This window comes from Bos grunniens, chromosome 29 (assembly GCF_055505025.1).
Source record: "Bos grunniens cultivar Pamir isolate PY7600 chromosome 29, Bosgru_T2T1.0, whole genome shotgun sequence".
NCBI classification, from domain to species: domain Eukaryota; kingdom Metazoa; phylum Chordata; class Mammalia; order Artiodactyla; family Bovidae; genus Bos; species Bos grunniens.
The window spans coordinates 11409268-11422817 of NC_141193.1; the positions used below are offsets into that span (position 1 = coordinate 11409268).

General features: G+C 48.0%; 1 protein-coding gene and 1 long non-coding RNA gene across 2 annotated transcripts; one reads left to right on the plus strand and one right to left on the minus strand.

Annotated features, from left to right (window-relative positions):
• The first annotated feature begins 301 nt into the window (after nt 1-301).
• LOC147342083 (uncharacterized) lies at nt 302-5290 on the plus strand. The gene is made up of 4 exons (XR_015157535.1): nt 302-428; nt 895-1103; nt 3109-3365; nt 4842-5290. It is a non-coding gene; the product is annotated as an uncharacterized LOC147342083 (long non-coding RNA).
• LOC147342084 (pregnancy-associated glycoprotein 2-like) lies at nt 4277-13151 on the minus strand. Its single transcript, XM_086383656.1, has 8 exons — nt 13017-13151; nt 11901-12018; nt 11692-11810; nt 10269-10468; nt 9239-9355; nt 7334-7478; nt 7148-7246; nt 4277-4438 (listed from the first exon to the last, which is right to left on the minus strand). The coding sequence occupies exons 1-8, from the start codon at nt 13149-13151 to the stop codon at nt 4277-4279; spliced, it is 1095 nt and encodes a 364-aa protein (XP_086239782.1).
• Between the last annotated feature and the right edge of the window lie 399 nt (nt 13152-13550).

Consider the following 13550-nt stretch of genomic DNA (forward strand, 5'->3'; position numbering starts at 1 on the left):
GGGGGAGCCTGGTGGGCTGCCGTCTGTGGGGTCGCACAGAGTCGGACACGACTGAAGCGACTTAGCAGCAGCAGTAGCAGCAGCAGCAATAGGCTCCAGCAGCCAACTCCAGCAAAGAAACGGTCCCCTCTTTGTCGGAAGGCTCTGTATTTTATAGAATAATGCTTAACTTTCTTCTGATCATAAATGCCATTCCTGAAAGAACTAAGAAAAGCATAAGGGGAAACATTTTCCGAATTGCTACCACCTTGATATAAATCATTGTTATACACGTTCGGTCTTTGTCTAGTGTTAACAGTGAAATATAGTAACAGCTCATTCTACTGTGTTTCAGGCGCTGTCCTAAAGGCTTTCCGTAGATTAATTAACTTCATCCTCACTATAGCTCTACAAGTTTGAGGATTATTCTTTCCTGTTTATATATATATGTGAGTATATATATGTATGTATATAACTATCTGATTGAGATGTATTTCAAATGTCATAAATTCTATCATTCACAGTGTACAGCTTAGTGATTTTTCATATATTCATGGAGTTATGTAGCCATCATCATGGCTTAAATTTAGAACATTTCAGCAGTCCAGAAAGAAGCAATGTACAATTTAGCAGTCAGCCTCTGCTCCCTTCCCTTCAGTTAGAAAGGACTATTCATTTTTAATTTTTTTAACTGGAGTATCATTGCTTTACTAACAATTATGTTATGTTAGTAACATAACATTATGTTATGTTAGTAACATAACATTATGTTATGTTACTAACATAACATTATGTTATGTTACTAACATAACATAATGTTATGTTAGTTTCTGCTGTACAACAACACGAATCAGCTGTATGTATACATAAGACTTTTCATTTTTTAAAAGGTATTTGTTTCTTTATTTATTGTAGCAATAGGAGAAGAAGGGAGCGACAGAGAATGAAATGATTGGATGGCATCACTGAATCAAAGGACGTGAGTTTGAGTAAACTCCGGGAGATAGTGAAGGACAGGGAAGTCTGGCGTGCTGCAGTTCATGGGGTCACAGAATTGGACACGACTTAATGACTTAGCAACAATAACAAACATTTAACATGAGATCCTTTGCCTTAACAGAAAGGTAAGTGCACAATACAGTATTGGTAATGATAGGCATTAGGCTGTATATCAGATCTCTACTTATGTATACTTATGTATACTTATGTATATCTCTATCTCAACTTACTTATGTTGTGTAGCTGAAACTTCATACCATTTGAATAGCAGCTCCTCATTTCCTCCTCTCCTTAACCCCTGACAACCACCACTTGACTCTCTGCTGCTATGAATTTGACTATTTTAGAAAACTTATATGGGTGGAATCATACTGTGTTCATCCTTCTGTGACTGGCTTCTCTCACTTCCCATAACATCCTCCAGGTTCATTTAACTTGTTGAAAATGGCAGGATTTCCTCCTTTTAAAAAGGCTGAATAATATCTATTGTTTGTCTCTACCACGTTTTCTTTATTCATCCAACTGTTGATGGATCCAGGCTGTTTCTGCATCTCGGCTATTGTGGGAAGCACTGCAGTGTACACGGGAGGACAAATGTCCTTTGAGATCATGATTATAATTTTTTTTTTTTGGAATAAATACCCAAGCGTGGCATTGCTGGATCAAATACTGATTTACAAAAAATTTCCTTTTGGAAAAACCTCAATTCTGTTTTGCAGCAGTTGCACCATTTCACATGCCCACCGTTGGTGTACAGGGTTCCACATCCTCATTGTGCTACCTTTTGAGTTTTGATAATGACCATCCTCATAGATGTGAGATAGTACCTCATGGTCATTTGACTTGGGTTTCCTGATGATTAGTGAAGAAGGAACAATCCCTACCCCCAAATATACAGAATAGGAAACTGATTTCCAGGGATGAATTTATTAAGGTCACAACTAGTAGGTCTCAGAGGTGGGATTTGAGCCCAGGCAGAAAAGCCGCAGGATATACATGCCTGGCGAGGATGCTGCACTGTCTTCCACGTGCTCTGCAAGCCTGGGATCATGCTGTTTTTTATTCTGTTCTTTTCTCTCAGTGTCCTACTGGAAGAATTTCTCTTAACATTGAATACTATTTTCAGGCAGTTGGTTGCATGATGGCCTGTCTATGCTGTGGACACTCTATGTTGAATGGACCTTGGAATATCCCAGTGTTTCCCTTTTGTAAGAGACTCAGAGGAATTCTTTCTTGCTCCTTTATGTTTGTGGGTGCTTCTGATCATAGAAGTGAAAGTCGCTCAGTCGTGTCCGACTCTTGCAATCCCTTGGACTATACAGTCCACGGAATTCTCCAGGCCAGAGTACTGGAGTGGTTTTTCTCTTCTCCAGGGGATCTTCCCAGCCCAGGGATCAAACTCATGTCTCCCACATAGAAGGCGGATTCTTTATCAGCTGAGCCACAGGGGAAGCCCAATGGCTTTACATAAATGTTAGAAGCAAAATTTCTTGGACAAAAGGCCACAGGTATATTTAGGACAAATCGTCTCCAAAAAGATTGAACAAATTTACACTCTTAGTAGAAGTGTTCATGACCTATCTTTTTCTTGTTGTTTGTGGTTTTTTTTTTTTGACCTTTTCTTTCACCAAAGTCTAATAATCTATGGTCTACAATTTGTAAAGGATAAAAGTGGAGGTTGGGGGAAGATAGCTGCTTTGAAGATCAGAATTCATCCTCAAGTTGGTGGTGCAGGCTGCAAATACAGAACCTTAAGATCAGGAGGCTCATTAACAGACTCCAGCTCCAGCCCTGGTCTTAGGCTGATCTAGGGGAGCAAAGCCTGACCTTCTCCAGTTGATACTATGCAGTAGCCGTGCTGAGACCATGCATGTGTTCTGACATGGATGACGCAATGTGTCCCTGAGAAGTATCTACTAATTCACCCATTCATTTACTCAACATGCATTACCTGAGGGCCTGCTATGTGCCTGTCACCAGTGCTGGAGCCAGAAGATTGGAGAAGACTTCTTTTCATCTGTACAATGGGGGTTATGCCTTGCAGGGACTCCCTGGGGGTCAGTAAGATTTAGCGTCTGTAATTAACCTGAGTTATTATTCTAACTTTTGTTGGTGGTTTCTCATTGACAGAATTGTTGCTTATGGTTCCATGAAGACCACCTGGAAAATGAGTTGGAGTGACTGTTCACTTGAGTCTTCATTTAGCTCACTTCATGACATTTACTGTTAAAAAAAAGAACCACCAGTTTTACACTCACCTCTTCCCCATTTATCAGCTTTGGTAGCCAGTCTGCTTTCATTCCCCTCAAGCCAGTCATAATCCTGCATCACCTCAAAGGAGCCAGGCACAAGTACCCGTGGACATATGGCCGATCTGCACACAGATGGTAACTGCAGGGTTTACGGGTGTGTTTCAGGGTTGGGGGGACAAGCCAGAAGGCAGTGCCCGTCCCCTTGTCCCATGCCAGCCATTTCCCATCTCCCTGAAGAGGAAGCTCTTTACTCCTGTGGTCTCCCACCTACACCTCTGCTGTTTTCTGCATCTGTGAGATGGTCTAGAACATCCCCCTGTCACTTCTTTGGGCTGCCTTTCCCCAGTTTCAACCACATTCTTCTGTAGAAATCTGTCAATCATGTTTGCTGTGGGGGCAGGGCCACATGATCAACTGAGCCAAGCATAGGACCCCATGCCCCTGCCAGGATGGTTGGTCCGGTGCTGGACACATGCTCTGATGTGGCCTATTCAGAGCCCTCCCTGGAACCCTGGTGTCTTCTGAGCTTCTTTCCTTACTGGTTAGTCGTCTTAGACAGATAAAACCCTGGGGCAGGCAGCTTCAGACTCCCTCACTAGATGTAGAGGCCTGAAGGAAGAAAGCTGTCAGGTAAGAGAATCAATGATGAGAGAAGAGAAACAGCCAGGGGGAGAAAGAGTGAGCTGATGACTTCTGATGCCTTGGGTCCAGTCTCTGAGATCTTTAGATCTCTGGTTCCTGCATCCCAGACCCTCAGTGTCCTTCCAATAAGTCTCCCCTTTTCTTGAAGCCAGTTGGAGTTGGGCTCCTCTGACTTGTGGTTGAGGCTTGATTCTATATCCTGCTGCGTTATGATGCATATCCCAGACCCAAAGAGAGGCACCCATTCGTATCAGCACCATTGAGATGAATCTTTTATTCTTTACTGAGAATACGGCTTTGCAGAGCATCAGGCATAGTTCACCAGCATCCCTGGGTGGGATGGCCCTGCATGTGAGTGAGTGTGTGTTTGTCTGGCCCTGATTGATTCCTGTAGCAGCCTGAATTTATGCTGCAGGAGCCAGGCCAATCCTGTTATTTCCTCGGTCATAAACTGAAAAATACAGCCTCAGGAAGACATCACCCAGGATCCAGGTCTCCGAGGTTCCCAAATTTTTCAAGATCTCTGTGCCCCCTTGAAAGCTGATAAAGCAGATCCTCTCAGAAAACTGGGGGAGACAGAAATACACACCAGTCAGCCTGAGCCCTTACCTGTCACCCCCCTCAATATCCAGAGCAGACAGCTTTTCCATTTTCCTTTGGGAAGAATCAAGTGTTTCTCTGAGCAACTGCAGAAGTGGGGGTACAGGAACAAGAAGGGCCGAAACAAATGGTTGTCCCGACAGGGGGCTGGGGAGGGGAGGATTGGGAGTTTGGATTATCGGATGCTAACTAATATATGTGTGCTTAGTTGCTCAATTGTGTCCAACTCTTGTGACCCCATAGACTGTAGCCTGCCAGGCTCCTCTGTCCATGGGATTCTCCAGGCAAGAATATTGGAGTGGGTTGCCATTTCCTTCTCTGGGGGATCTTCCTGACCCAGAAATCAAACCCAGGTCTCCTGCATTGCAGGTAAACTCTATTGATTGAACTACGAGGGAAGCCCACAGTTAAACAACAAAGTCCTACTGTATGGCACAAGAAACTGTTCAGTAACCTGTGATAAACTGTAACAGAAAAAAATATGAAGAAGAGTATGGATATACTTGTATATATATAAAGCTGAGTGACTTTGATGTATAACGAAATTAACACAACATTGTAAATCAGCTGTATTTCAATGCATGTGTGTTAGTTGCTCAGCTGTGTATGACTCTGCGACCCCACAGACTGTAGCCCTCCAGGCTCCTCTGTCCTTGTGATTCTCCAGGCAAGAATACTGGAGTGGGGAGCCATTCCCTTCTCCAGGGGATCGTCCCAACCCAGGGATCAAACCTGGGTCTCCTGCACTGCAAACAGGCTCCTTACTATCTGAGCCACCAGGGAAGCTCAATACTTCAATAAATTTTATTTAAAAGGTACAAGAATGGCCTGTAGTTCCCCTCACACTCTAAGTTTCCTTCATTATGACCCCAATCACTGTTTTCTCTGCAGAGAATGGCTGTTCTTCTCCCCATTCCCCACAACCTATTCTTTTTCTAAAAATTTTAAAATTTTGAATTGGAGTACTGTGGTGTTGGAGAAGACTCTTGAGAGTCCCTTGGACTGCAAGGAGATCCAACCAGTCCATTCTGAAGGAGATCAGCCCTGGGATTTCTTTGGAGGGAATGATGCTGAAGCTGAAACTCCAGTACTTTGGCCACCTCATGTGAAGAGTTGACTCATTGGAAAAGACTCTGATGCTGGGAGGGATTGAGGGCAGGAGGAGAAGGGGATGACAGAGAATGAGATGGCTGGATGGCATCACCGACTCAATGGACGTGAGTCTGAGTGAACTCTGGGAGTTGGTGATGGACAGGGAGGCCTGGCATGCCTCGATTCATGGGGTCGCAAAGAGTCGGACACGACTGAGCGACTGAACTGAACTGAATTAACATTATTGTGATAGTTTCAGATGGACTGCAAAGGGACTCAGCCATACACATACATATATCCATTCTCCTCCAAACTCCCCTCCCAACCAGGCTGCCACATAATACCAAGCAGAGTTCCCTGTGCTACACAGTAAGTTGTTTTTGGTTATCCATTTTAAATATAGCAGTGCCCACAACTGGTTATTTATACCCTGCTAAAACCTTCTAGGGCTTCCCTGGTGGCTCAGTGGTAAAGAATCAGCTTGCAATGCCGGAGACTTAAGAGACATTGGTTCGATTTCTGGGTCGAGAAGATCTCCTGGGGGAGACCATGGCAACCCATTCCAGTATTCTTGTCTAGAGAATCCCCATGGACAGAGGAGCCTGCCGGGCTATGATCTATAGGGTGGCAGAGTTGGACACAATTGAAGCGACATAGCACACACACAGACCCTCTAGGAAGCCTTCCTGACCCACATTCACCCTCCCTGGATACTCCAGGCTGGCTTGGGTGACTTACCCTGGTGCTCCTCCGGTCTGCAGCTCTCATCACCCCTAATCTGTCCCCAGCTCCCCTTTGCACAGCCCCTGAGGGTTCCATTTGCACATAATCCAGTGTAGATTCTACTTGACCAAGCAGACCTCCTCATGCCTCTATGAGGCTGGGGGTTTAGAATTACTGCAATTCCCTCTCTTCCTCAAAGCCTTCTTTGAGCCCATCAGCTTGCCCTGAACTCCCATAGGGAGCTGACATTAAGTCTTAACCGTGTGCTGGGGCTGTGCAGTCACTGTGCTCCCTTTATTCACCTTAGCATCCAACCTTCCCCACAGAGTGGTCTGGTACCCCAACTCACAGAGGGGGCACTGTGAGTGCAAGGGGAAGCTGCAGCCAAGGACTAGGGTGACCATGTAATTTATCATCCCAACCCGCACACTTTTGAGAAGGGAAGAGAGACTGTTAATCACTATACTGGGACAGGAGATGGGGACTGTTTCCAGCCAAACCCTCCCTTGTCACTTGGCTTATTTCAGGGATTACTAGAATTGACTTTCCGTATTCATGCATCTGAGGGCACTGGTTGAACTGAGGCTTTGTGAGGCAGAGGCCCTTAGTGTTCCCCTCTCCTTGTGCCAGGCATGATGCCAGCAAGGGATGGTGTCTCCACGTTTATTTCAGGAGGATGAATGTCCCAGACTGCCCTCTACTCTCACATGGTTGGTTTTGTGGGAGGCACTGGCCCAGCCACAGGGGCTCAGTAGCATCTGCAATGGTGTGACCTGGCCTGCAGAGGGCGCCCTCCTCCTAGCAGCAGCCCAAGGGTTCTGTCCCAGTTTGACAGCCAGCCCCCAGCGTTGCCCCCTCACCCTCTGGATGTAGTAGTCAGGGGGCACAGGGTAGACGATGCCGTTGATGGTGAGGAGGAGCGTAGGCAGGCTATTGATGGCATCACATGAAAGCATTTGCTGTAAGACAGAGAGGAAGATAGGTGGGCCCAGGTGATCCTAGGTGTGGAGGGAGCCCAGGAGGGAGGCTGTGGCATGACCCTTCACCTCGTCATTCAGGATTGGATTAGGGTTCATGAGCTTCAAGATGTCAGTGACCAGGTGAGTTGGCCCAACCAGCAACGAGGTCCCAGTATCCACAACGGCCTGACATCCTTGGGAACAACCGACCACATTCCCGTTCATGGTCATGCTGAGAGAAAGTGGGACAAAGCAGGCACCAGGTCACTCCGAAGTCTCGCCCATGACTGCCCCCTCCCTGACTGTCCCTGAACAGCCCTTCAGCTCTCGCCCGGACTCTGTTGTCCTTTGTTCTGGTCACATCACCCTTTTGACTTCCTTTCAGTTCTTGAATGTACCAGGTTCTTTCATGTCTCAGGGCCTGGGCACGGGCTGGTCACCCTTCTTAGGCCATCCCCTCTGTCTAGCGAATTTCTGTTCATCTTCCAGGTTCTAGTTTAACTGTCACTTTTCAGGGAAGCCTTCCCCCCAGACTAGATCGGGCTCCCGTCTTGGTTACTCTCTGTAGACACTTCTTCGTGTCTAGCATGCTGCTGCTGCTAAGCCGCTTCAGTCGTGTCCGACTCTGTGCGACCCCTTAGACGGCAGCCCACCAGCTCCCCCGTCCCTGGGATTCTCCAGGCAAGAACACTGGAGTGGGTTGCCATTTCCTTCTCCAGTGCATAAAAGTGAAAAGTGAAAGTGAAGTCGTTCAGAAGTGTCCTACTCTTTGCGACCCCATGGACTGCAGCCCACCAGGCTCCTCCGTCCATAGGATTTTCCAGGCAAGAGTACTGGGGTGGGGTGCCATTGCCTTCTCTGTACCAAAGTAGTAATTCATTATGTGTGTGAGTCGTTTCACATGCATCTGCCTTAGTAGGTGTATGGGCAAGTTGTATCCTTAGTGCCTCCCTCAGTACCCAGCACATAGCAGATGCATAATGTGTGTCTGTTGGATGAATGAATGAAAAAATGAAAGAGGAACACCCAGAGACTTGTATCTGTCATGTGACCAATAGTAGGTCCACCCACACAGTGAGGTGGGAGGTTCCCCGGGGCAGCAGATGCTTAAAGTGGGGGTGGGGGAGACACAGGCTGCCCTGGGAGCGGGTGTGTCCCATCACCGCCCCCTCACCCGGCTCAGACACTGAGGCCCAGGCCAGAGGAGCATGAGCCAATCCAGGGGACCTCCGAAGGACGGGAAAGCTTTTGTCTGAGGATATCATAGAGAATCCCATTAATTATTGCCCCCTGTTCTCAGGCCACTCCTGAATCCCAGCTTCCTGATTTGGTCACAGCCCCTGCCCGACTGTGTCCTCAGTTTGGGCAGTAAGTACACTGTTTAGGTGGGGTGTCTCTTTTTATGAGTTGCTCTCAGGTCTCAAGATTTCAGCCACCCTCTCTCCACTGCTGGGTAACTTCTCCCTGAGGAGACCAGATTTTCCGGTTTGTCCTGGACTTTTTCTCTATTTCTGCTGACAATTCTGTATCCTGAGGACCCCTTTGGTCCTGGGTGGCCCTGGTCAGTAGGTCATCTTAACACAATCCTGTTCAGGTTGGTGAAATTCCCCCGATCCTCTTTTCACCACACTATAGGGTCCTCTAACCAGGCTCCCCACCTCACAGCACAGGGGTGCAGCCCTCCCCCAGCCCAGGCCTCTCTGGACCCTTTCAGGACCCTGGTCAGAGGGCTGGTCAGGAGCCCTGGGGCGCCTGTGAACTATAGGTGATGTTTGTATCTGTGCTTGTGTGTCTGTGTGTGTGCTTGTGTGTATCTGTGTGCCTGTGTGTGTTTATATGTGTCTCTGTATGTGTTTTTATGTGTGTCTTTGTGGGTGGAGTATATGTCTGTGAGGGACTGAGTGTCTGTGCGTGCCTTTGTATGCGTCTGCCTGTGTTCCTGTGGATGTGTGGGAGCATCACTTGGGGTGATCCTCGGAGGGGGAGACTTACCTGCTCATGGCTACCTGCCAGAAGCGGGCTTGGGTCACTGGGATCCACTGGAGTTTTCCCTTGTGGTAGGTGTGGTCCACCCCGCCAAACATCACCGTGCTGATGTTTTCTGGCCGGCTGAAGAGAGAAGGATGAGGGGGGCTCATTGGAGGAGAGAAACGCCAGACACTGTCTGAGGGCTGTGCTTCTCCATCCATCAGAGGCACTATTATGGTCCCCATTTTACAGATGCAAAAACTGAGGCTCGGAGGGATTGAGTACCTGACCAAGGTCAGTCACCATCTAATGAGAGAAGAGGTTTGAAGCTGGGCAACCTGGACTGTATCCGACCACCCATCCTTCTGAAGAGGACCCGGTCCCCTCCAGCTACCTGAGTGCTCAGATATACCCTCAGAGGACTTCGTGCTGGAGGGGTCTGGCTTCCTTCTTGTCTAGCCTTTCAGTTTTCATGAAAGTCGAGGCCTGAGGGTGTTATGGCATAGGTTCAGGGTCACCCAGGGCTGGTTTCACTGGCCTGTTCCCTGTGCCATCCATGGGACTCCAGATTCAGCAGGTCCCCCACCTCTTCTCTCCCTGTCTTAAAATTCCTAGTATATTTTGAACACAGGGTCCTATGTTTTCATTTTGCATTGGCTCCTGCAAACTGTGTAGCTGGTCCTGTGTTCCCAGTAAATTGTTAGCGAGGAAGGAACATTCCTGCCATCTCCTCCTTCCTTCCATATCAAATTCGTCAGCACATCCTGTTGCCTTTTCCTCCAATCCATTTCCTGACGCCTTCCATTGCTCTCCCTCTTATCTCCACTGCCTTAGACCAAGCCACTGCTCTTGAGCCCAAGAGCACGGTTATGTTCCAATGAAATTGTATTTACAAACACCAGTGATGGGGCCAGATGTGACCCTGAGGCTGTAGTTCTCCCGTGTTAGACTATCTATTGTGAAAATTCTGGATCAGGTAGTCTATAATTTTTCATGCAGCTGGCAAGCATTGTATAGCTAATTCGAAGAGAGATCTGGTCTACTTCAGACTTACGAGCTCAAGTAGAAGGCAAAGACTGGCTCAGAAATGACTTCTCGATTCTTCAGGTTGTCGAAGACTGGGGTGGTCCCCTGGATGGCGAGGCTGGGGTAGGCCAAGCCCAGGATGCCATCATAAGGTACTTGTTCCAGGACCCCACTGGACTGATTCTGGCTCAAGCCAAAAATCTGGTTCACGATGACAAGGTTCCCGATCTGTGTGAGAGGAGAGTGTTCCCATATAATGTTTTGGGAAATGGGGCTGATACTGGGCTGGGGAGGAAATATCATTAGCATTGCAGAGAAGAAGTGAGACCTGGCTCTATGCCCTGGGTTAATATCAGATGGTCAGACCAAGCTGGGCAGGAACTTGGTTTCCATTGGTGTGGGGCTGTGTATTTTAAGAGCATCTACTTCTCACACGTGCAAACGCCATCTGAGTCAAATTGGCTTCATGCCTTCTGTACAGGTGGGGCAACAGGATAGGACTGAATGGTGCCCCCTTGTGGACAAAGCGAGTAGAGAACCGGGTAGCCTTCCCTTTGGCATCACTATGATCTAATGACAGAAAGGGACTGAATTCATTGTAATGTACTGTGAATTATGCATGTGCCCAGAAAGACAGAAGCCCATTATACAATGTCGCTGGCAGGGTTCTTAGGAAAACTCTGCCTGGCAAACAGGCTTTTCAGGGTGTGAACACTTGTGTGTGAGTGCCTGTGCATGTGTGAGAAAGAGAGAGACAGAGAAACACAGGGAAAGCATACTCAGGCACTTAGGGGGAGGCAAGATATAGTTTTCATTAGACTCTCAAAGGCCCCCTAGAGTGAGAATCCATTTATCAGGCCTCTCCCACATCTATGACTCCTGCTTTACCTGCCTGGATACCTGAAATCCTGGGCTGCCCCCAGGGACCCCAGATCAGTTTTAACCTCTTCCCAAATTCCCATGCCTGCTTGAGTCCTGACTGGCCAGCCCAGCTCCACCGCTTACCACATGTGTGACCTTGGCCATGCCCTTGCTCTCTGCACCTCAGGTCCCTCACCTGTATCACGAGCTGATCATAGTACCTGCTGTGTGGGTCGCTACCAGATTAAACAAGTTATTACTGTGAATGTGCCTGGTAGAGTTTCTGAGAATATAAAAGCCCGCCTCCCTACTCCCAGCGAAATGAACCTTGGGCTGCTCACAGGCAAAGGAGCTGCAAATCCACCCCCCAAGCCACTGCCTGGGTTAGCCACTGTGGGAGCTTGTGTGTCCAGGCAAAGGCCCTACCCAGCAGGTGACCAGCCACTAGGGGACTTTGGGAAGTGGTCATGTTTGACGGGGCCACAAGGGAAAACTCCAGTGGGTACCTTCCCAGCTGGTCCTGCATCTGTTTTGTAAGCAGTGATCGCTCCCAGGGCCAGCTCTGACTCAGCCCCTGGTTTCCACGTTACCTGAATGGTGTCAGAGCCAAGAACCCCTTTCATGCTCCCAGAGCCGTAGACGAGTTCAATTTTCTGGTTCAAAGGCTGGAAGGTGGTGGACTTCTGAGGGTTGAATCTCTTATGTTTAGCTGCCAACACAAGTGATGGGTATCTGTCAGGTGCCAAGATAGAGAAGAGGGGAGGGGGAGGACAGGATGGGTGGGGGGCTGGGCACTCACAGCAGGAGGGACTTTGGCAGTCGACAGAGGGCACCCACAAGTCAGATGAGCCGGTGTCAAAGTTGACCTGGAACTCTTGAGGAGGTGTTCCAATGGTGATCGTACCAAAGTAGACAGCCTACAGGGGCCGGGGAGAGGAGTTTAGGGCAGACCTGGCTGCCTGGATATCCCCCGATTCCTGGAGTACTGCCTCCCTCTGGGCATCCCAGGTCTCCAGAAATCACTTTCCAACTGCCCCCCGCCCCCCACAGCCTCTGCTCAGACCAGTCCCTTCATTTGAGAAGCTCTGCTGTCTCTTCTTTAAGGCCCAGTCTCAGTGCCTCCTCCTCCAGGTGGCCTTCCTAGGTCACCCCAGGCCACTCCCTCTAAACTCAGACCATGTCCTGTCAACAGCACGCAGATGGCCCTTTCGTTTGACATGTATTTAATCTTTGCCTCTCTCTCAGCCTAGCCTGTGCATTGTTGAAGAAGATAAAGCTCTTTTTTTTTTTTTTTGAAAATCACTATAGTGTTAATTTTTTATGATCTCACATGCCTTAGGGGCTCAGTAACATTTTTTTTAATTTAATTTAATTTTTTAACTTTACAATATTGTATTTGCTTTGCCATATATCAACATGAATCCGTCACAGGTATGCACATGTTCCCCATCCTGAACCCTCCTCCCTCCTTCCTCCCCGTATCATCCCTCTGGGTCGTCCCAGTGCACCAGCCCCTGGTGTCATTCCTGGATATGTGGAGGGTGAACTTTCTCTGCCTGGGTTTCACATTTGATGCAGTTGGCTTTACCTTTTGATCAGTCATGGCTCACCCTTCATCTGTAACTGAGTGGCTCCCTTTGCTCAGAAAGAACAATTTCTCTCAAATTACTGCCACATCTTTAACACAGAAACGGATGTTTACCTCCCCGCTGATCATGCCGGACCCAGTCACCACAGACCAAGAGTTGAAGGTGAGAGTGACTTCTCCTCTGGGAACGGGGTCCCTTTCCCCGCGTGTTTCCGCCTCTTGCAGAGGCCCCACCCCAATCCCCCACCTGACACCTCCAGATGAACCCCAGTGCTAGGTCGGACCACCAGGGGGCGCTGTGGAGCACCATCCTCCCAACACGCTCACATTCTGGAAATTCTTCAGTTGGTGAGAAGAGAATTTCTTGTCAGGATCAGAATCCTGGGACAGGCTGTGAGGTTGTTCATCCAAGAAATCTTCCAGCAATTGTTTTTCCCTGATGGCTTCTTGCATGGTCTTCATCTTCGTTAGAGGGATTCTTTCACCGCGCATGGGGAAAAGGAAGCAAGGAAGGGGCAGCCGTCAGTTGTCCCTGTTATGACTGTCATACTTGACATTGTAATGGCACTTTGTAGTTTTTAAGCCTTTTTATGTGCCATCTTTATTATTAGAATGCTGTGCAGAGACCATGGCAAAGACCTAGGTCTGACTATAGGCTCTGTCGTGTAATCTTGGGTAAGCCGTATGACCATTTGGAGTCTCAATTTCTCATTGGTAAAAAGGTGAATCTTAATAATCCCCACCCCCACCCCCCATATGCAATGTTTTGTGTATTAAGTGAGATGATGGATATAATGTTTCTAATATACAGGAAGTCTCAGCAGTGACAGCCATTACCATTGCTGTTGCCATCCCACCCTA

Excerpts from the sequence above, each read along its gene's own strand:
- LOC147342084 (XM_086383656.1), bottom strand. The coding sequence starts at position 13,151 with ATGAAGACCATGCAAGAAGCCATCAGGGAAAAACAATTGCTGGAAGAT. Across the intron at positions 12,019-13,016 it reads AACTGAAGAATTTCCAGAAT|GCTGTCTACTTTGGTACGAT; the intron begins GTGAGCGTGTTG and ends CGGCCCCTGTAG. Across the intron at positions 7,479-9,238 it reads TGGCAGGTAGCCATGAGCAG|CATGACCATGAACGGGAATG; the intron begins GTAAGTCTCCCC and ends ACTTTCTCTCAG.